The 23,921-nt window shown below is 36.7% G+C and overlaps 1 protein-coding gene across 5 annotated transcripts in view; it reads left to right on the forward strand.

The window, feature by feature from the left end:
* Positions 1-23,921, forward strand: part of TSC22D1 (TSC22 domain family member 1) — a 136,171-nt gene that overhangs the window by 13,743 nt on the left and 98,507 nt on the right. For 2 of the 5 annotated variants that reach the window (XR_007356778.2, XR_007356779.2), the window contains exons 2-5: positions 20,647-20,802; positions 21,538-21,608; positions 22,943-23,035; positions 23,214-23,322. The exons of 1 other annotated variant lie outside the window; for it this stretch is intronic. Coding sequence is in view for 1 of the 4 variants with exons in the window: in XM_048850868.2 (XP_048706825.1) it covers positions 23,294-23,322 (29 nt within the window). In the remaining 3 variants the exon portion in view is untranslated. Of the gene's footprint in view, positions 1-20,646; positions 20,803-21,537; positions 21,659-22,942; positions 23,036-23,213; positions 23,323-23,921 lie in introns of those variants that run through there. 2 more of the 5 variants (XR_012668531.1, XM_048850868.2) reach the window with 2 other exon arrangements.

The following is a 23,921-nucleotide window of genomic DNA, read 5'->3' on the forward strand; positions in this document are numbered from 1 at the left end:
TTCTAAATCAAACTTTGAGTCCTGAGATTTTCTTTTATTATTATTTATTATGGTGCTTCTTTAGCAGGCCTTTAGATGTGTTCCAACGGCTGCTTAATTGGATAAGTTATTTGAAAGCCAAATCGGAAGGCCCAAACACGCATTCAGAGAATTCTATCCTAAACAATGGAAAGGTATGATTGATTAGTCCTAGAAATAATCTCAGAAAACTTCTTAACTAGATTCTCTGCAGTAGGATTATGCATATGGCACAAGGTGGTGTATGCTAACTTTGGATGTTTTTGCTGACATGGATAACTTCTCTTTTATTAAAGAAGGTTGACATTTAGACATTTCTTATGAATTTCTTCCAACTGGCTAACTATATACTTAACTAATCCCCACAATGCTTTTGTAGTATGTAAATAAGTATTATCCTCACTTAGCAGAAGAAGCAACTGAAACAGAAGTTGAGAGTTTTGGCTGGGTCCTTGTCAGAGCCTGGATTCGAAACAGGAGGTCCCAGCTCCATCTGTAGTCCACTAGACCACAGTTTCTTCCTGGCCCCGCTGAAGACGATGGAAAGGCACACATGGGCTTCTGTGGGTCCAAGGTTTCACCCTTGATCATGTATTTAATGGCAGCATTATAGAAAGGCAGAGAGGTGGTTCTAGAAGAACTCATAGCATTTAATGATTCAGTCTTATGTGCTGAAGGCCTTCTGCAAGATACTGAATGTCTTCATTTTGCCTTGATGTCTGTTGTATGTAAGGATGCTCATCAACTCATAGTCTCTGTGTCTAAAGTCTGGCAAGAAAAGTTTCCTATTAAGAGTTTTATAAGTTAGTCTATTATATTAAGGAAGTTTTTTAAACAGCTTTAATGTTTATAAACTACTTAACTAAAAATATTGACTCTAGTCTGAGATTTCTATAAATTACCCATAGCTGCCTTCATCTTTGGGAAGTTTTCAGGTTTAAAAATTAATAGGGTTCCACATACATGTAAAATGTTTATCAGAATATTCCTTTTTAAATCTGTTGGTTAGAGAAATGGGGATTGCTTTTTTTTTTATTTCCACTTAGTCTTCATCTTATCTGGTAGGAGCATAAAATTTGGTACAAATGAAAGCTGCTGTGTTAAATGGCTGTACATTAAAATAGTTGCTTAATAATTTACTGTAGTATTCAGATGGGTCTGAGGTGTAAGTGCACAGGACTCTAATCTGTAGAATGAGTTCAGTATGTTAAGAATGGGACAGCATATTGTACTGCCAAATGCTGTTAGTAGGAGTAATATCTTAAACTGGGTGAAATTGTGAGTCCTAAACTTGTTTTTGGAAATGGTTCAAAGGGTTTTTGTGCAAATCCTCTCTGCATTTTTTACCTGCCAAGTTTATAGAAATAGTGTTTACAATTTCATTTTTGCTGTAAAAGGGAGTAATTATACTTTAAAAAAGGGGAGCATGCTGAACTATTTCTAACCCCTTTTTAAAACTAGATCTATGAAATTACATCAAGCTTAAATAGAACTATTGATAGTGTCCTTTATCTGTGCTAGAAAATATTAGTGAATTTAATGATATATTTTTTTTTGAGTTGTGAACACCAAAACTGCAGTGTTGATCTTGAGATATATGTAATCTCTGTTGGAAAGCTGCCAAACATGCTGTCTGTTTGAGAATACTTGGGACTTTATGAAAAGTATGTACATTTTTTTTTTTTTCTGGCTTCTTCTGTTGTACATTTCTGAATGGGTTTCTTATTCTGTAATGAATGGTACTCTCTCTAAACATTTAATGTGGCATAACTTTAAATGTTTTATATGGCTACCATATATTTTTGTTGTTGTTTGTTGTGATCAGTATGTTGGTTACCTTGCCTGTTACACAACTCTAAAAGTAGAGGTTAGTTATCTTCTTGCTGCCGACTGCTTATGTTGGAATACGGCGAGGGATGTTACTCAGCACCTTTGTTCCCTTTAATAGGCTAGAAACTAACGTGTGAATAGAGGGAAAAACTTGATAGTGGGACACCTTATTTTTTGTTCCTAAAAAGGGGTTGTATTCTAAAGAATGGAAAATAGAAATAATTTTTAAAAGTAGATGACTTAACACTGAAAGTCTTTGATTTTTTGCATTTGTCAAATGGTTTGAATGAATGGTCCCTACGTTTTAATGTACCTTGTTACTGTATACACTATTTAAATTCTAGAACAAGATTAATTTTAATATGGATGTTAAACTATTAGAGGAAAAGAGTATCTCTAGTTTTTGGCATTCTGTAATGTCAAATACCTGTTAAACAGTTGATTTAATAGCCTGTAAATATCACAGAAGTAGTTAAAGTAAGAATTCTGCAAGTAACACAGTGGAAACTTAAAGTATGTACACGTGTATATGCTTATAAACAAACCTGTTTTGAGATTTATTGACCTAAAAAGTCTCTCAGCTTAACAAGTAAAATAGACCTTAACAGTTGAGCTGAAATGTGAACTGAAAACTTTTTGTAAACTTGAAAACAAAAAGCAATAGCATCAACAACCAAAAAAGTGAGATTCCACAAAAACAAAACCTACCTGTTAAAAGGTTCGCAAAAAGAAAAGGAGTACTTGTGGCACCTTAGAGACTAACCAATTTATTTGAGCATGAGCTTTCGTGAGCTACAGCTCACTTCATCGGATGCATACCGTGGAAACTGCAGAAGACATTATATACACACAGAGACCATGAAACAATACCTCCTCCCACCCCACTGTCCTGCTGGTAATAGCTTATCTAAAGTGATCATCAAGTTGGGCCATTTCCAGCACAAATCCAGGTTTTCTCAACCTCCGCCCCCCCGCCCCCACAGACTCACTCTCCTGCTGGTAATAGCCCATCCAAAGTGGATAGGCTATTACCAGCAGGAGAAAAGGAGTACTTGTGGCACCTTAGAGACTAACCAATTTATTTGAGCTACAGCTCACTTCACGAAAGCTCATGCTCAAATAAATTGGTTAGTCTCTAAGGTGCCACAAGTACTCCTTTTCTTTTTGCCAATACAGACTAACATGGCTGTTACTCTGAAACCTGTTAAAAGGTTAAAAATGAAACCATTTTAGAATTCATATACCTGAATATTTTAAAATTGGGTCCTCCTTTATTTAGGTGATATGAAAAGATTTCAGTGTTCTGTATTTTTCCTGCAAGTGATGATGACATAGTTAAAGTATGGTTATGGTCAGGATGGTGACTGTAAAAAATAGCATCTTCTGAACCCAACAGATGTTTCCTTTATCTCATCTGCTTAATTTTCTGAACGAATAAGATTTTTTCCAAAAAATAACTGCGCTTGATTTTTTATTTGTTTGAGATGAAGAACATACCACCTTCCATTTTCTTCAATGAAATTTCAGATTGCTCCATATCATAGCATTCCTGCCTTTACTGAAGTGAAGCAAGAAAACTTTCAAGCATTGTTAGGTGTTTTTCACTAACTTTTCTAGAGGAAAAAAGAATACTGAGTTTGAATTTGAGTAAGTAAATGAAAGAATGAACTGTCTTCAAGTATGTGATTTAAAAATCTAATTTGTTTTTTTAGTTTACACACATTCTGTTATGAGTTCTTAAACTTTTGAGCACACTTATAAAGAGTTTAAGGTTATCCTCATGTGATGGGATGTACAGATCCCATGTGGAGCCTGAAGGGGCTATAGGGCAGTACTGGTCCCAGGTAGCCTGGCCCCTCCAGACCTGCAGAGCATGCTCCAATTGGAGAAAGGGTTGAAAAGGGAGTAACCCAGCTCAGGAGGGGAAGGTATGGGGAGGAGGACAGGCCTTGTCTGGAAAGCTCCTGACAAGGACACCAGAGAAGCCTTCTCAAGGGAAGAGTGTAAGATTGATTATTTTTAGTGGCCTATAATTCAGCCAAATGTGCATTGGATTTTCCTGGAAATGGCAAAAGGCACATCTCTAACAGAAGGGAGGTTTCCCTCTTCCTCCTGTCAAATTTTAAGTCTCTCTGCTCTAAAGCATGGTGATTCTACAGCTTCTCCATGAAACAGCTGTAAGAACTTTTTAACCTGGGGAACACTGTTTTTTCCTAACCTTGTTCTTGGACAAGGCTGAGCTGTTTTAGCTGACATCTCATAAATAAAAATAAATGAGTTTTGGTGAGAGAAAATCTCATGCTTCAGTACATAAGCCAACTTCTAACTATTCAGGGTTAAGAGGAAACTTTCCCTGGGGCAGGTTACTCATACCTACTTTCAGCAGTTTTCTTGCACTTTCTTCTAAAGCTTCTAGTATTTGTAGTTGTTGGAGACAAGATGGTGTACTGATCCAGTATAACTCTTATGTTTCAAACTAGAAATAATAAAACCAATGGAGTCATAAATCAAATCTCAGTTTTGCCTAGTTGAGTACACCGGCTCAAGGTAGGTGGGAAGGAGGGGAAACTAATGTAATGGGATGAAAAGGCAAATTAATAGTAGAGATTTTTTTTCCAATTCAGTTGTTTATAGAATCTCAAATGATCAAAACTGGTCATGTAACCATTAAATACCAACCAGAACTCAGTGGCATAAGGCACTGGCTTTATGTAATAATAAACTTTAAGATTGTGTTGGATCTTTTAGGTACAGAAAAGTTGTAGCCAAAACAATATTGTACTAAAGCATCACTACAAAAATGTCAAAATTGGAGTGCTGTTACTATAAACAGCATGGCTGAACTGAAACATTCTCATTCATTTAGCCTTTGTTGCTCAGGAAGCCATTCTCGTGCTTGAAAAATGTAATTGTCAGCACATCAATTGCTTTAAAATAGCACTTCAGACACTAAAGCTCTGATATTGAAGCGCCACTAGAAAACATCCAAGTGGCCTGTAAAAGCCAAATACTGTAAACAGTGTATAATAAGCTAAGCTTTTTCAGTTTTTTTAGAAATATTTTAAACTGATTTCTGAAAATCTTGCACTTTATCAAATTTTTTTTAAATTGTGTTATTCATAAACCATAGAATGCTTTTAAGGAGGAAGTTGCAATGTTTTGGCTAAAAACATGGGTTAATTACATTATGAATGCAAATATTTAACTTAGTTTTCTGTCTTCATAAATTTATTCAGGACGATTAGCCATCGGTAGATACAAAAGACAAGGGAGGAAGTCCCATCAGTAGGGTGCAAGGCCAACACCTTAGGGTCTGGACTTCTCTGCTTTTTCCCTACCCCATGTCTTTTTAGATGCTTGTATGTCTCCTGGCAGGGTCCACAGCAGGACCCAGGTGTTCTTTGTCTTTGATTCAAACCTCTTGCTAGCAGTGGTCTGATAAACTTGAAGATCTACACTGGAAGCAGAAGGCACTTTCTATTGGTTTTCTTCCTTCTAGCCGGGGGGTGGGTGGGTGGGCTGGGGAGGTTTAAAATCTCTGCTACTCCACCCTTCTAGAGGTGTATCTGCTGCAAGAGAAAGGAAAGAGGTGTCTTTTACTCTACCCTCTCCAGTAGCCTCTGAATAACTCCACTGCCTGTCTCTGCTCCTATTTTCCTAAGCAGCAGCATTATGACGTTACCATAGTTCTTGCATTTCAGTGCTGTTTTCAGGGTTCTAAATAAAAGCAGTGAAACTTACTAGTCTTGTTTTGTTTTTTACTGCTCTCCTAGCCATTCAAAGTGGTTTCCTTTGTCACTGGGTCTCTCTTCAATCTCTGATTTGTGTGTATTCACTCTATCTCTTTTGCTCAATAGCTAGTCACAACAGGGAAAGTCAAGGACTTGACTCTGAACATCCATGCCTCTTGTTTTTAATGGCCTTTAACATCTCATCAGTTGTATGCATCACCCTAGCAACTCTAGAAAGATATTTAAGAATTCCTGAAAAAGTGTACTTCAGAGTTGAGTAACTTGGTTAGCTTTTAAATGACTTTGTCTTGGTAAGATCTTTACCATCAAGAGTTAGTCAGTGTGGTGTATGTATTTCTGCCATTTCACCTATGGTCAGTTTGGCAGCAGAATGTTTACAGCATAAAATATAGTATGTATGTTTTGCATGGTTGTCACTTGCAAATGAATATTCTGCTTAACCATCATTTTGTACCTTGATAGATATCTTAATTTTGTTTCCAAAAAAGTGGTGGTTCTTGCATCTACTGCGAAGTAGATATTCCTCATTGGAATGCTTGTATGCATTGCTTTGTGTATGTAGGTACAAAGAAAATCTCTTCTGTCTGTGAAACAATCTCAAGGATTCTTGCTGAAATAAAATATTGAAAAGGAAATTTTCCCTAACCTTTTAAATTTAACAGTTTAAAATATTTATCCATAAATATTAAGTTTTATTAATTCAATTAAAGAACAGTAAAATAAGTGCATAATTGGGGGTAAGGGAGAAAGCAAATTAGTGTAGTAGCCTAAATACTCTATATTTTATGGTTGAAGTAGGGGTACAAAAATTATTGAAGGCATCTGAAAAAAGGGAAAAAAGCAAATACACCTTTTGTAATCTTTTTTCCAGTGTACCTCCATACTGTATGAGTTGAGTATTTAAAGAAATATACAGAATTTCTAAATTTACTATAAAAACAATAAGGAAAATAGTTTTGAAAAAATGTAGTACCAGATTTGTTAGAAAAATGGTTTCAGAAACAAGCATCCACTGAGCGGTACTGAAGCATCTTCTGTCTTGCTATTTTTTTCTGAATTTAAATTTGGCATTCAAAGTCTTTTATATTGTACTGTCTATACATGTCGTATATCACAGTATGGTTAACCTGCTCATAGACAAAAATAAAAATTCAGTGCAGGGAATAAAAATGGGACTGGATATATTGAATATCCTTTAAAAATGTTTTGCTGAGTACACTGATGTCATTAGAGTTGTCCATAGGCCCCAGGATGGACTGCTGTAGGCCCCATATTGTTATCAAATCTATTTCAAACCTACTGGCTTACTTTAATTAGTAATTGATACCCTCCCAGTCAAAACTGAGAAGGAAGTTGTGTGCTCAATGTAAGTTTCAGTTTTGCAAATCCTCTAGCCTTGCATTATAACTGCTCGATCTCCTTTTTGGGGGAGTGTTACCCACACAAAATTCTGTTACTCTCACTTTAGGGGCACCCACCTTTACCCTTTCCCTAGGGCTCAAGGCAAAACCCTCTTACTTTAGGCACTCATCGTTTCCCTTCTGTGGGCTCAGGGTGTAACCTTACACTTTACAGGTTTGTGGGGTCTTTTACCAGTGAAAGAGCTTGACACAGTAATATCCTACTTAACAATCACCAGAACACAATGTACACGGTACACATACAATGCTCACCACTCCCAATAAAGCAGATGAACTTTTCTTGATGGCCAGTCAGGATCAGGTCATCTGGGGGACTCCAGTTTCTGCACGGTGTCATTGGCAAGGAGTTGAGGTCTGGCAGCTCTAGTCTTGGGGCTGTATCCTGGAGTTGGTTCCCAGAGAACTTCCTTTTGGACTCCAGTTTATATAGTGAAACTTGAGTCTTGCTCACTGTACCCTAATCATTTTACTAAAATTTTACTAACTAATCCTAACATATTGTAACAAAATGATCTAACCAATCATACCCCACCACCTTACTTACACCTAGCAAAAATAATTATGTAACAGAACGAAACAGACAGAGATGATACAGACAATAGAAAAGTGGGAACTGTAAAGTTAAAACAATAAAGTGAGACTTTCACAACCACAACTATTGATTAAGTGATTTCTTGCCAGACAGAACACTATCAAACTAAGTTTTCTTTAACCATGTTAGGGGCTGTTTCTGTATCTGGTGATAGTGGGTGCTATTAGGACGGGATCCCCTTAACAGCCTGATACTACATTGTCTGTAGTAATGTAATTTAGATGGAATGTGAGGATGTGACTTTCTGCTTCTTGGGTAATGGCTGCTACTCTCCTAATATGGCTGCGGACAACGGCCTTAGGCTTTACAATATGGTTACAGGAAAAGGCCGTATCCTTATTAGTAGGGAAGTATCCCATAATACTTTTGAGGTCGTAACTCCTTTAATTGCTGAGACTAATGTAAGAAATCCTAAGAAATGGTTCCCGAAGTTAAATAGTGAAAATGAGACAAAAGCTTATAACACTTGAGCTGCCAAGAGTGGTTGTGCTAGCAACTGATGAGTAGTGCCAACTTGAGCTTTAGCCTATACCTCCTGATGCGGGAGACAAGTTGAATTAAAAGCGCCACCACACTTGAGTAAAAGGGTTTTTGTGTGTAGGTGGGACTCAAGTTAGTAGCAACATTAAATTTTAACTTGAGGCTAAATCTACAGTCAAAGCAAGTCTAAAGTGCCTGAATCACTTTAAAATGGTACTCGTGTGCCTTAGTCATTTAGGTGCTTTTGAAAATGTTATCCTTGAGTTATTTTGTAAATATGGGTATTGTATTTGATTTTCAGCAGTTGTTGTTCCAGGAATCTTGGTTTAGAAGCTGAAAGATTCAATACATATTTCAGTGGTTGTGCTTGGATTCTGGAGGAGGCAGTTAACTGGTCTGATTTTGGTATAATGCAAATTACTCTCTACTTTGAATGTGATTACAAATCAGTGGTAGAATGGTCATTCATCTGAGATCCAGAAAGTCCTGTAGATGTCGCTCTTAAAGTATAAATGGATTAGCAAAATATCAGTTTTAAAGTAATCCTAAACAGCTGAGTGAGTAATCAAATGACTATATGTTTAACAGATTATTCAGCAACATGCATTTTCCAACAGATGTCAAACGTGCAAATCGGTAGCATTGCGTAACATCGTAGTAAATAACAGAATTGGGTGTAAAAGAAATGAAAAAAAAAAAAAACAAATGACACAACACTTCCTAATTGCCCTAATTGATGGTGTATACTTGATGTACAGGATTGCTTGTCAAGAAATTTGGGATCTATTCCTGTTTTTGGCAGTCTTAGATGACACTCTGAATTTCATACAGGAAATAATCTGTGCTTCTATTTTGGGGTCCCCAATGCGGTGCCTGTGGGCGCAGTGGTGCCCGCGGGGCAGTTCTGTGTATTGCTGTGTCTCGGCAGCATTTCGGCAGTGACTCTTCTTTTTGCTGTCGCTTTTTGGTGGCGGGGTGTCTGGCACCTGCCAGTCTCCTAGGAATAGGAATGTGCTATTCCCTCAGAAAGGGGACCCCTGTTCTGTTTGAAAAATGGGGATAGTACAACCATATCTAATACGTGTGTTGAGTATAGAGCTTTCCCTTAATGTTGGTGAAGCATTTTGAAATACTTGTATCATGATATAAAATGTTGCATTAAAAATGTAATTAAACATATTTAGTTATTTTCATTACTTATATTTATTACTGTTCAGAAAATACTTGAATAATTAATTTGTATTTAAAATTGGCAACACTAGTAGAGTTAACTGAGTGGCCCTTCTGCTTTTGTGGATAGCCCTGAGATGAAGGAAAACTAAGTTCCTTGAACATCTTTAGCACCTGAGGTAATTGGGACAACAGGATTGGAAATTAAAGAAAATATGGTCACTGTTTTTTACAGTTCTTAATTTGACAGTGTTTACAGTGTGCCAGGTGCTGTGTTCACACAGACAGAAAGATCCTTGCCGTGGACAGTTAAAGAAAACAAGCAGTGTACAAAGGATTGGAGAGTGGGATACAATCAGGGCATGTACAGCAGTGGTTCTTAACCAGGAGCCCTGGGGCCGTGAGCAGGTTGCGGGGGGGTCACCAAGCAGGGCCAGCGCTAGACTTGTGGGGGCCCAGCGCGGAAAGCTGAAGCCTGAGCAATGTAGCTTTGCCAGGCAGTTGCCCTGCTTGTTACCCCCTTAATGCCGTCCCTGGTTTTTATATGCATAAAACCAGTTATTGTGGCACAGGTGGGCCGTGGAGTTTTTATAGCATGTTGGGGGGTCTCAGAAAGAGAAGTTGAGAACCCCTGGTGTACAGTATATATTTTAAAAAAAAGTCCACAGCAACTATATATGACTGCCCCATAACTTGTTCATTATAAGTGGGCTGACATCTTCAAGGCATCTCAGAAGAGGGGGTCTTGAGGAGGTATTTGAAGGAGAGGTTAGTGACTTTATTGATTAGTTCATGGAAGATGTTCAATACTTGGGGAGCAGCATGGAAGAGGGTGCAAAAATATATTGGTGTGGTGGTGGGAAATGCGTAAAATAAGTAACTAAAGAGAGGAAGAGCTGTGAAGGTACTTAAAAATGAGGAAAAGAGTCCTTAATCTAATGTGATGGAAAATGAGGAGCCAATGGAAGGAATGAAGTAAATTCAGAATGATGCGCAAGGCGGAGGTTGTTGTAAAGACTGGAGATGATGATGGAGGGCTTGAATGAGAAATGTAGCAGTGTGGATAGAGTGAAAAGTCCTATGTTAGAAACATGACCAAGGAAGAAATAGAGTATGTGGACACAACCTTGGGGTGTGTGTGTGTGTCTGTTTCTCCCCCAGCCCAGGTTTATGGGTATGTGAAAATTATTCCAGACTAACAGAATGGGGAAGGGGTTATTTCTGAGATCTTACGTATGGTGCGTGTTCTGCGGTTGATAACTTTTTATATGTAACCTAAATTACCTTTACCCTCCACCATCTTTCCTTTCCTCTCTCCCTACTGTTTGATACTCCTTGCATTTTGTTTCAAATTAATTTTTAAATTCTTTGAGGCAGAGACCATAAATCCTATCTGTTTATGCAGTGCCTAGCATAGTAGACTCGAATCTTGATTTAGACCTAGGGTTGCCACTACAATGCAAAATCAATTATTTATAAATGAGACACTTAATAGTGTTCTTTTAATATAGTTTTTTTAAGGTTGCAAAATCAAGCACTTCAGAATTAGAAAATGCCAGAATTAAGTTTGCCAATGTGACCTTAATTTGGCCCCTTGTACATATGCATTATTATATAGTCTTTATGATCACAACCTTAATAATCCTTTATTATAGCTTTGTGCATTTTCCTAGCTTTTTTAAAAAGCAGACTGAAAAAACAGAAGTGATGTGGCATTATATTAACCCACGTGGGTGTCTTCAGAATGGTTGTAACCTTTAGATCCACCACACAGTCCTCTGCCATTTGAGCTAATAGAATGACTGATAACAGTAGTAGGTTGTCAGCCTCCATGTGGACTAGCATGAGAGGGGAATGGGACACTTTGCCAGTGGGTTTCAGATGCTTGCTGAAAGCAGAGGAATGGTTCTAGTCCAGGCTCTGGAGAAAGAGTGTGGTTTTTAGTTGGCACCAGGGCTTTGGAGCGGAGCCGGAGCAGTGGAGCTGCAGGTTTTTGCCTGGAGCTGGAGCACAGGTCCAAAGCCCTGGTTGGCACAGACTCTTCTGTCTATTCTCTCCCCCACCCCCTCTTCACCTAGTTAGTTCCAGTCTCCACTCCTTAGGGTTCTCAATCCAGTCTTCTTGCTCAGACAGTGTCAGTTCTCCCCCAATTTCTCAACAGATCTCTCTCCCCTTTCCAGCCATCTCCTTTCTTCCTTCCATCCCCTGGTTCTCAGTGCTAGTAGTCTTGCCCAGCTACTCCCAGTCTATTCCCACTCCCACCCTGGCTCCCAACTCAGACCCAATCTATTTTCCCCAGCTTCATTCTCTGAAACAGCCAAACCACTTTGACTATTTTTATTTAAATAAGTGGAGCCTGAGAAAGACACTCACTGTGGAAAATTTCGGCTGTTAAGTGGTTAGTTTGGCAAAGTCCGAAGCAACTGAAAACAGGGTATTATAGTGGGATCTGTTGGACAACCTTAGGCTGCTCTACACTAGAAAATTAGGTTGGTTTACCTACATTGGTCAGGGGTGTGAAAAATCCACCACCTCTGATGGTATTATTAAGCCAACCTAAATACCTTTGTAGACAGAGAATTCTTCTGTCCACCTAGCTACCGCCTCTCTGGGAGGTGGATTACCTATGCTGATGGAAGAACCCCTCCTGTCGGCGGAGGTGGTGTCTACACTGAAGCTACTGTAGTGCTTTGTGTTGACAAGCCCTTAATAAGCAATATATTCTACGTATGTTGTGTGCGAGCATAGCAGTATTTTAACTATTGATAACTGTGCACGTCCATAGTTGGATCATAGGATAGCTAGTGACTTGGAAATGTAGCAAGTCCTAAATGTTAGAGGGACCAGCATACTTTTCTCAAATTCCTAAATAGGTGCAGAGAAGGGCCCCAAGGCTTACTAGAAGATTAAAAGGTTTATGAAGAAATACTTCAAGACCTTCATTTTTTTTAGCCTTCAAAAGAAGACTATAAAAGAGGCCTAATTAATATGGAAATATCAGCGTCTCCAAATAAATACTTAAGGATCTAATCAGCTTACATGAGATGACCATCTGAAGCTGGTTAGAGAGAGGTTTAGAATGGATATTGTGAAGAATAGGCGCATCATTTTCCAAGAAGATTTAGACCTGGAACAAGCTACTAGGGAAGGGAAATAGTTTTAGTAAATTCTACTTAAGAAAAGAATAGCTCTAGTGTCTAGTGATATTGTCAGATATGTCTGATAAGCAAGCAAGGTTTTCTTCCTATACATGTACCAATGATTCTTGTTAGCCTTAAAGTTCACTGTATGTGTGTCATATTGAATTTGTGAACTTTTTAGAAAGATCTTCTGATCACTAACATGGAATGAGGATGGGTATAGAGATGAGCAGGATTGCAAACTAGACGGGGGGAAAAAGTGTTCTTCCTCGAAACTGGGGAGAATTATTAACCATATACAAAGTTAGTCTACTATTTGTTGAAGTATGATAGTGTTTCTTTTGACTGTGGGAAATCAAATTAAGTACAATTTTAATTAAAATTGTACATCTTTATTCTGAATGTTGGCATATGATGTTTAGAACGTTAGTCTTATTTTTTAATAGACTGTTTTGGGCTCTTGAAACTTTTTTCACTGTAAGCTAATGTAGCTGCTCGGTATTTTCAGTTGTATGTACCTTATGTATGGATTGTCTCCTTTTGAAATGCATTCTCCAAACTCTCCACTTCCAATTAACCTTTTTTTTTTGCTGACCTCCTTTCTATTCATGCCTTCTTACTTTCCTGTTGTCTTTCTTAACTGTGTGTGTCTAATTTAGATTCTGAGCTCCCAAGGAACCTTGTCTTTTTATCATTTGTAATGTACAATCGACTCAGATGGCACTGTATAAACATAGTACAATATTAATAAATTTGTGTAAGAAATATATTTAAAAGATCTTTCTGTATGCGAAAGATGTGCATCTGATCAGCAGTTCAGTATAAGTGGTGTAAGTATCTCAAAATGGCTTATATGCACAAAGAAGAAACCTAAGTCTTCTGTGTTAAACCAAATAGTCCTGTATAGTATATTGACTGGTAGATTGGATGTGCTCTAATAATTTAATATAGAGCTAAATTAACCAATATCTTTAGAAGGTGCTCTTTGCCAGAACTCAGCTTATAAAAATTCTTCAGAATATTTGCTTGAAGAATGGTGTGTTGGTTAATAGCCTGTGGAAACAATTTTAGTGTTGCCACGTGAAGAATTAAGGTGAAAGATTTCCAGTAGACTTGCTAATTTAAGTCAACAAAGCAAGGTAGAAGGGAGTGTTAATTCAGTGTTGCTTTTTGAATCGAGTTGAAAGAACGGACACTGGTGTTTCCATTTTGGGAGTGATCACGTATGCATGACTGAAGGCTTGGGATTAATGAAAGAGTCCTAAAAAGGGTTGCCAAGTTGCTGCATTTAAAATATTCCATGGTTTGGCTAGTTTGTACGCTTTAGGTAGTTAGGTTTTGATAACTTTTCCTCTTCCAATATTAAGTTGTCTACGTGATGGGAACAGCGGTAGGTGTGCGACATGTAAGAGAAGTGAGGGCGGCGGGAAGGCAACAGGAAAAAGTAACCAAAAGAGTCCTGTATATAATTCTAACAAGTTAAATTACCCTTAAATGATGTAGCATCTCTTAGATAAGCAATAGAGCGGGGTTGGGGTTAGTGGACTTCTTCCAAAATGCATAGTTCTTAAAACTATTGGATGGAAGAGCATATAACTGCAGATGTGCTCTTTCTAAAGTTGTATTCAACCATCATAATACTAAGTGCGTTTATATCAAATTAATGCACAGTAAACGTATCCTCTGGGCATACCGAAATAAGGTTTGGGAAAGGTGGTGTTTTGCCTTCATTTATGGGAAGTCGGGTAAGTGAACAAATGCTGTGCTGCTTTTTTTTTTCTTTTTTAAATGACTAGAGAAGTGAATTGTGTAGTCAGTAAAGCAGAATACTTGGACTTTCTGTATTGATGAGGGGAGGGACAGCAGTGGCAGAGGTGGGGAGAAATGGAAACAAACACACTCTCAAAACAAAGTCCCCAAACCCCCCTGTCTTGATCTAAAAAATAAATGTAAACTGTTATTTATGATTACTGTTGCCTAACTGAAATTTTAAGAGTTCTGGAACCTAATTCAAGGCACTTATATAGCACTGCTTTTTCCTGTTTTTTTTTTCTTTTTTCATATTATCAAACCTTTCAATTATTGCACAATAAAACATTACATTTCAGTGATCAAAACAAGCAGTAGACTTCTGTATTTGGATTAATCATTTCTTTGTCCTATAAAGGTTAATGAAATCAATTTAATTAATTTGGTTTTTCAGCACAAAGCTTACTTAAATAAAAGTAATAAAAAACAGCTGAGGCACAATAGCATAAAGGTTTTGAACAACGCCTTATAGGTTGTACGTTATTGAGCATGTGTTGAGCATTTGTGTATATAGTTAACCTGTGTAAATCTAGAAAAATGTAAATTTTTCTAGGTGATGACTTTGATTTTGTAATTAGAAATTCGTGTTCCAAATAGAATTGCACGCTAATTGTGTGCATCTCAAAACATTTAACAGCTCCTTGCTTCTTTCAATAGCTGTGCATCTGCTTTTTTGAATCTTTTTTTTTTTATTGGCAGACATGGAAAAGCATTGTTAATTATGGAAGGTTTTATTTTTGGTACTTTCCTCATAGTTCTCTCAATTTATGAAGACTTCTTATTTGCATGGTTTTGCTTTGTCTGAATAGTGCTCAAAGAGTAATACATTTTAAACACCTTTTTAAACGCCATTACTAGTACAGTCTGTGTTTTAATTTTACAAATTATTGGTCCTGATTCTGCAAACACTTCAGTAGTACATAATTGGACTTGTAAATAATCCCATTAGCTTCAATGGATTACCCATGTGTGCAAGTGTTTGCAACGTTGCTTTGAAGTAACAAAGATTTTATGCCACTAAGGTTTTTTATAAAATTATAGTTTTAGCAGCATCTGATGGATTTAGCATCTGATGCTGCTAAAACTGTAATTTTATAAAAAAAACCTCAGTGGCATAAAATCTGTTACTTCAAAACAATATTGCTTCAGTGTAAACCATGAAAAGCTTAGATTTTACAGTTCATTGAAGTTATTGAGAATTTAACATTTTCAAACCATAAAGTAGCATGGGCCCACTCAGATCTGGGGTGTCTGAAAGGAACTGGGACTAGTCCATTAGCTTTTCCTCACTGTAACTGTTAAGGAGACCAAGTTGCTGCAGATTGTTTTGAAGTTACATGCAGGACACTCTTTTAAAATTATCCATTCTTAAAATATTTTTAATAAAAGGTATTGAATTTATATGGCAGAGAACCTGTGCTTCACTTAATAACTAAATGATGAAAGAAATATTTAAAATTAACCCATCTCTCAAAATTGGACATCTCAGACCAAAACAGAACCTCATAAACTGGTGCTGTGATAAAACAGTAGTAAATATGCTGTCGCCATTTCAGTACCACAGCTGTAAATATCATTAAGTATCCTAAATCACTGGCCTCCAGCCTACAGAATTTCTCTTTTATTTCTCTCCTTTCTAAAGTTGCAGTCCATCTTTGTTTCTTCTTCAGAGTGATAAACTTCCTTATCCACTCAGCCACCCCACGATCCAGCTATCAAAGAATATTGCCAGATCAGGTGCAAGGAATTTGATTACAGGTTGCCCTCACTTGCAATATCTTCTCCATTTTAAACACTCATTACTCTTCCTCATGTAATACTTTACCTTCCCCTTCCTTGTGTCACTGTATATATCTTCTCTTTCAGTCCCTTTTTAAAGTCACTAGTTCCTCAGAAAGCTGGTGTCCAAATAGGGTGTGAGATGGGGAAGAATGGCCCTATTTCGTATGTCCACAGTCTGAGCATTGCTGTTTGAGTTCTGCTATAGTTTTTATATATGGCAAAATATGGAACTTATGTAAGCTTCTGCATCACAAGCAGTCATGCCATTGTTCAGTATTTCATTTTGTAATACATTTAAATTTTTCTCATTTATAGCTTTAGATTTAGCTATTTCAGTTACCCAAATCAGATTACTTGAAAAAACTAAAACACAACTATAATATTTGTCTTGTGTTTTTTATGATTAAAACTTAGTCTGTTATCCTCTCCATATGCTCACAGCCCCTCTCCTTACTAGTTCCTCCTACTTCAGGGCCCATTCAGTCATCGCTACAGCTGTCTTCAGATTAACTTCTGTGGGTTTATCATTAGATTTTATTCAATTTTTTTGTCCAACTTCATTTATTTTTTCTTCATCTTTCTCTTTTTTTTCCTGACCTCTGAGTAGCCGTGGAAGAGAGTAAAGGGGAGGAGTCAAAGTAGAGCAGAAGCCTGAAAATAAAAACTTCAAAAGGTAGAATAGCATATAAGAACCTGTTAACTTACTTTTGCTGTTTGTCTGCACAGCATTCACTTCCCCTACTGCACCTTGTAAGGAAGCAGAAGTGTGCAGCAGAAGGAGTTGATGTAGTGAAGCCAGTAATTTGGACATATGTGAATACTACAGAGCTTGTAATATTAACATACGTAATAATTCAGAGCTCGTTACTTTTTGTTTGCTTTGTTCAGCTGAGGAGCAGACCAAGGTAGGTGGATTGCAGCCAAGAAAATGTTGGTATGTTATACCATTCTCACTCAACTACATCCAAATCCTTTTTTCTCTCCTATCTGTTAATCCTTATCTAAAAGCTTCTGGCAGGTACCAGAGGCAAAACTCAATAAAATTGGCAGTACATATCCCCCTTCTTAAAATCCTACTTTGGACCTAAACTCTAAAATTTATAAATAGTGTGGTACTTTCCTCTACAAGTTGCTTGAGACAGTAACTTTCTCTAATTTTTCCACTTATTAGTTAATAATAGTAATAATAAAGTAAAAGGTCCCTCCTATCTGTAATTCTGTATTTTCTTTGGTTGACTTGGTACTTTGGGTCACCTTACATTGTCGCTTCAGATACCTGCTGTCACAGTGGGACCCTGAGACTGAATCAGTGGAAACCATGTTATATTCACTCCTTTCATTTAGTAAAGATATATCCTCCTCTAATGAGAGAAATTCTATGGACAGCACCACCATGGACAAGAATTACACCAGAACCCTACCTCAGAAACTGAAGATTGCAGTCTTCTTATTTAACTGATCAGCCCAACACACTTGATCTTTGCAGTAATGAGTGTCAACAAAACATTGTTTAAAATGGCAAGAAGCCCTCTGCTTCAGTTGTCATTGTTGTTTCAGTTTGGTGTAAGAACTGCGGAGGGCTTAAAGTGCAAAATTAGTATTAGAAGTGGGAATTTTGCTGGCTTCTAGGAGAAGGGTCTCTATCAATATGACAGCCAATGTAAACAAATAGTCCATTTCAGCTCCCTTTGGAGAAGCTTTTTTGGGGTGGGTTTTTCTCTGGCTTTCATTAAATACTAGATACAAATGTACATTTTGCTAACATGCCTTTTGACTTCAAAGACCACTTTGAACTTAGATTGGTGCTAGGTAGATCCACATGAGAGGATTGCGTCCCCCTTCCATTATTTTATAGTGTCTCTTCTCCTTTCACTTAGTGCTGTGAACCAACAGCTTTTTCTGCAGAGATTCCTTTTAGAATGCCAGTCAAACTGTTGCCTAATTTGTGATGGTCCTTGCCTGTAGTGTTTCATTTTCTTAACTTCCAGTTTGGTTATAATTTTAAAAAGTAATTCTATCAATTCCAGTTTGTTTCATGATTTCTGTTGGATGGTATTTGTTCTGGCACAAGGTCATCTAGGGTCCAGACTTTGAAAAATTTCCTGTAATTTGGGGTGGCTTAAGTGGGAGGATGCCTCTGAAAATGAAGCTCAATATGTCTCAGGGTGGGCACACAAATTTTGAGGCACTCAGAATCAGATGCTACTTTTGAAATATTCAACCTTAACTACTTAGAGGCATTTTGCTGGTTAAATTGGAAAGCAATTCTAAAATGTTGGCATTTGGAAACTTTAGGATGACATTCCTCTCTTGCCTCAAAGAAATTATAAGGCTACAACTTGGAATAAAAAGCAAGGAAGGAGAAAGAGAGGAAAAATTCATCATTAAATTTGAACTAAAATGCCCATGGAAGGATTGAATTCCCTCTGAGCACTTTGTTCCTATCTCTGTTTGTGAAATGCTGATAAAATATTTTACGTTTGCAAATCACTGAAGTAAGACGTGAAAAAAATTCAACAATTTAAAAGCTATAGTTTTTGTAAGTTAGGTTGATTAAACTCTTTGAACCGTGGCACAAGTCAAATTATTACTCGTGTTCAGAATATAATGCTTTGGTTATAGCTTTAAAGATTAAAAAACTTTCAAAGATGCCTCTGCTTTGACTACTTAAATCATACTAGTCTAGTCCTTTTAAGTGTACGTACATTTTAAACATTTAAACTCCTACATAGGGTATGTACTTGATCCTTTAGAATGGTAGTTAGTAGAAGTGTATGTTCCTCTATCACCCAGAGAAGTTCCATTTTCAGATTTAGGGCCCTATTACTCATTGTAGGATCCCTACTATTTGTATTCTAGTGGTAAGTTTCTAAATCTGCTCTCTCATTACATTCCTAAACTCATGCAACAGGAGACTAAAGTAAGAAGAAAATATGAAGTATTAGTGTAAAAATAAAAACACTTCTTCTCATATAATTCAAAATGAGAGATTGGCAGAAGTAGTTGTCAAGCATAGAAGTCTTTGCTTAAAATTAATATTTGCACACCACAAGCACTGCAGTGTGAGACTAGAGTAGTTTTTAAATATTTGGCAAATAGGAGGGTATTTGAACTAACTGCTTTGAACAGCAAGGAAGACTGTTGCCTTCCATCATGGTGTGTGCATGGGAGGCCTGAGTTAAATCACAAATACCATGACATTGATGCCAATATTTTGACTAATCCTCAAAACTAAGTAGTACAGTCATCACTAAGGCCCTAATTAATCATACAAGAAGCTCCATATAGACAGAACCTTAAGCCTGCATAGAACCTCATCAAAGTCAGTGGTGCTCTACCTAGTTATTCCGTTCTGCCAGGATGGAGCATATTAATACAAACCTTTGGACCCAGATCCTATTTTATAAATTTCTGTAATATAAATTGAGGCAGTGCCACAGAGCCTTAAAGAAAAACATTATTTCTAATGTGTAATTATTAAAGTTTAATGATTAAATAACAACTTAGAAATTATGGAAAACTTTCCTAAAAAAAAAAAATGGTTTTAGCTAGAGGACTTCTTGTCATTGAATAAATTAAATTACTATTAGAGACTCTAAAAACTCCTCCAAGGAGTTTATAGATGTATAAAGCTGTTCTTCATACTACTGCAAAATATTTCACTTGCATTTTTTTTGTTTAATGTTAGCTGCTTGTTTGAGGTTGTGTGAACTGTTATGAGCGTGGATTGGCGTAACATGCTGTCTTGCAGTCACTGTGTGATTCTATCTCAGGAACCTTTTGCATTGTGACTTGTAGGAAATGGATGCATGCACTGACACGTTTGTTGCAGCATAACGCATCATATTTATGTACTACGCCTGATACACTTGTATGTTACCCCAGTGAGGTTCCAGGTTAATATGTAGTAGAGCTGTGGTTCTCAAACTGTGGTCTACGGCCTATGGAGAGTTGGCTGTTGTGATTTCCAGCTGCTAAAATATGTTAATACTTTCCTTATAGGACTTCTTAAAGTAAGCAGTGGCTACATGGGTTTTAAATGATTACAAATGGGAAGGGATGTGCTCCATGTGGTTGTGAATGGCAGGGAGAAGGTGGTCTATGAAACCAACTTTGTCCACTGTGGGGATAGTTTGAGAATTCTCATAGTAAAGTACATGCTAATTGAAATACCAAAAACATAAGAGACAGAATATATTTATGCTTTCCTTCAAAAATTATGCTCTCTGGTAGCTTTTACCATCTTTTTTTCCCAATTGCAGTTAGTATCAGGGTTCACTGCGTGTTCCGCACGCTTTCAACGTGAGATCAAGATTATTTGCCTCAATGTTTACTTTTTAAAATCGGGGATAAAAAAATAAATGTGTACATTCAAATTAACACTTCACTTTAATAAAACTTTCCACTGTAAAGGTGGTTGGGGTTAAACATTTACCTCTCTTGATAACTGATTTGTTAGATATTTGTACATATAAGTGTGTGTAAGCAATATGAACTTTTTGTATTTTTATACTTCCTTGGCTTTGAGAGACTTTCACAGCAGAAAATATTTTAAAACATAAAATCATTTAAGTATATGTTTCTACTGCGTCTTTTTCTCATTTTCTCCTAATTTGCTAAACTCTCTTAACATGTGGCTTGGATGAATGGAGAAATGACTTCTTCAGAGGCAGCAGGCGAACATTTTTCAAGGACATTTCTGGCACCCCTTCCCCTAGAGACTGAAAGCATCCTTCATGGCAGTTGCTTTTAATTCAATGTGGAACACACCCCTCACCCTACAAGACTGTGGAACAGACTGTTCAAAGGTTTGAGAGCAAACACATACTTGCTGTTGGTAATGAAAGGCAAGCAATTAGTGTGTTATTCTTTAAAACATAATAATGGGAAAACAACAAAGGAGCAGCAAATTAAACACAGTTAACATCACTTTCAGAACAGAGTGGAGAGATTTAAGAAAGATTTTAATTGCTAATGGCAGTTAAAAGATCATAATTTTGTATCTTGATGCTAAGGCATATTACTAAAAGAAAAGCAAACTCTTGATTACAGTTAGCTGAATGTTTGATGCTTCTGAAAGCTATATTGGGTTTACATTATACCGTCTCTGTAATGTACTTGAATTGGTTGAAGTTTAATGTAGTATTGTCACTTTCATTAGTCTTTGGAAGAATTACTGTAGCAATTAATTTTAGGAAAGGTCAGATGGGATGGAACTTTCCAAATGCTTCTCATCCACCCTTTGTTTTGGTTTTTCAACCATCTCATAACTATTGTAGTGGGGTTTTTAAATAAAGTAGTCCCTGATTCTGCAGCTGTATTAATGCAGGCAGATGCTTACAGCTATGCAGAGTCTCACTGATTTCAATGGAATTCCCAAAGAATATAAGTTAGCCCAACCAGATCTTGTTGGAGGACCATAGCTTTATTTGGTACCACATACATAAACAAGTTGTATGCTTGTCTCATGGGGATTGTGTGTACTGCATTATTTTATGTGAAATGCACAAATAAGAGGTCATTGCTTTTTTTTCCCCCCCAAGTATTTCCCTGCTGAACTGACCACTTGAAAAAAAACATTGAGGGATTCTTGATCCTAACAGCTGGTCTTACAGTAAGTCACTTTTTGGAACTATGGGAACTACGATGTTGACCATCTGATATAAAGCATTAAAGGAAGCTCAGAGGTACATGAAAATATATACCCTTGGGTTGCAGGAGTTGACATGAGATGATTATTGCTAATATAATTCTTGTCTAGCAAAAAAGTAGTGACAAACTATATAGTTTAATTGGCTAAATGCTTAAGGGATATCCTCTGTTTTATTATCCTTAAGAATTATTAAAAACTTTATCTGGGCAAACAGCTTGTTAGAGTAGCTCAAGTTAAAAAATTAGAATAATTCTAAATTAAATCTTACACCATGTAAAACATAGTTTAACTTTACAGCCTCAAAACATAACCTTGGGCATGTGCTGGTGATTGGTTTTGCTTCATTAAGTATCTGCAATGCAATTTCCCATAAGTTAGCTGACTAGCTTGAGCCTGAGTTGTCACATGTATTCTCTCCCCCGCCCTTTTTTTTTTTGTTTTGATAGCACTTTCATGCCCTAAGCCTATATTATGGGGGGTGTTTTTGTTTGTTTGGAAGGGAAAATTCAACATACATTCACTGATTAAAATAGTCTACCTACAGAAATGGGACAGAGGGGAACAGCTCAAATATCCTAGGCTGAGATTTTTATGCTTCTTTCTGCACTTTGTTCTAGTTTCTTTCACTTTATTTAGTGGTAGGTAGGAAGCTATTACTATTAAAATTATGAGGAGAAAATATAAAGTAGATTTATAATTTACATGTAACACTTAAGATTTAGAAATTCCTAATTTAGGTATATTTTCTAGAGTTTGTCTCAAAACATTTAATTTTAATGCAGAGCTCTCTATCACAGTGCAGGTTGTAATTTAATTTTAAAATTTTACCCTAAAAGAAAAACAGAGTCAAAGTCTAATCTAGTCTTAATAGCTTTTAAATGTCTCTCTGAATAATAGCCCTTCATACCTGATGAGGGGAGCTGGGGTTACCTTCAGAGTCTTCAGGTAGAAGATTTTCATTAAATTAATGTAAATGCATATTTTGAGGCAATATCAGCCTGTAACTTCATTATATTCTTAAGGAAAAATAATTGAAATCAAATAGGTCAGAAAATTAATATGAAGCTCCAAAGAAAGTATTTGGCAAACATAGTTGTCAAGAATTCAGTTCAAAAGAATCTGTGCATGCAGTAATCGTGCAGAAAAATGTTCAATAATTAAATAACATAGTGTTTGTGATCAAAAGGACTAGTAGTCTGTTGCATGTTTGGTTGGGTGCTAGAGGGAAGCATTGTTTCATCAAGAGGGAAGTTCTTTTTATCTGCCCTAGACTGTGTTCATTTTTGTCAATCAAGGCTTGACTCAAATGAAGGAGAGGGTCCTGTGAGACACATAAAACCATCTGAAATATGGTTAATCAGACTTTGAAACCCACATCATTAAGAGGGGTAAGTTTGGTTTTTGGTGCAAATGTTATTTTTTCTATATTTTATAGTTCTACTAAAGTAATGAGCCTAAGGTAGAAATAAAACTGTATGTGTGTGTTTGTATCTGTTTTGTTTGATTTTATATGGCTTAACTTTGTTCTTTGTAAGTGACCTAAAACAAGTGCTAATATTTCAACAGATACAGAATGACTGAGTCTAACATTGCACACTGGTATGCCTGTGAAGAGGCATTACCAAAGTTAATTATGTCTAGTGCAAATGCTGGGAGGTCTGACTGAGCAAAGCAGGTAGGTGAAAGATGCTTGCATGGAGAAGAGATGGAGGGGAAGTGAGCGTAAGAAGTAGTTTTATTTAAAAGAAATAGAAAACTCTGCCTGAATTGAGTTGGTGAGAATTTCCTTACAAGGAAAGACTCAAACAAGAGGAACTCAACATATTTTGTTTCTTGTTTTAAGTCATATTTGGGGGAAAATTATATATGGATATTAATTTCTAATACTAAAAATTAAAATATGGGTAAATTTTGGGATTTAGTCCAGTAAGGAAACGTAATTAAATCAAAAAACATTCTGAAAATGTTAAATGGCTAAATTATTGCAGAACTACTTCAAGAATATTCAGTACAACTGAATATAACTTTGACTAAGCTCTGTGGGAAGATCATCAGCTTTACTTTATATACTGTTAATATCTTACATGTGTAATAAGATTGGTGAAATCAACAACTTTTGAAGTGTGACTCTACTCTGAAAAATGACTAAAAATTGAACCTTCTTACCAGATCTTGGGCCCTGATCCTGCAGTACATAGTGCATGGGCACACTGGTCACTTGCAAGGTCAGGGCTTTAAATTGTTCCCCATATGTATTCAATCATATCTGCACAC

Source organism: Caretta caretta, chromosome 1 (genome assembly GCF_965140235.1).
Source record: "Caretta caretta isolate rCarCar2 chromosome 1, rCarCar1.hap1, whole genome shotgun sequence".
NCBI lineage: Eukaryota > Metazoa > Chordata > Testudines > Cheloniidae > Caretta > Caretta caretta.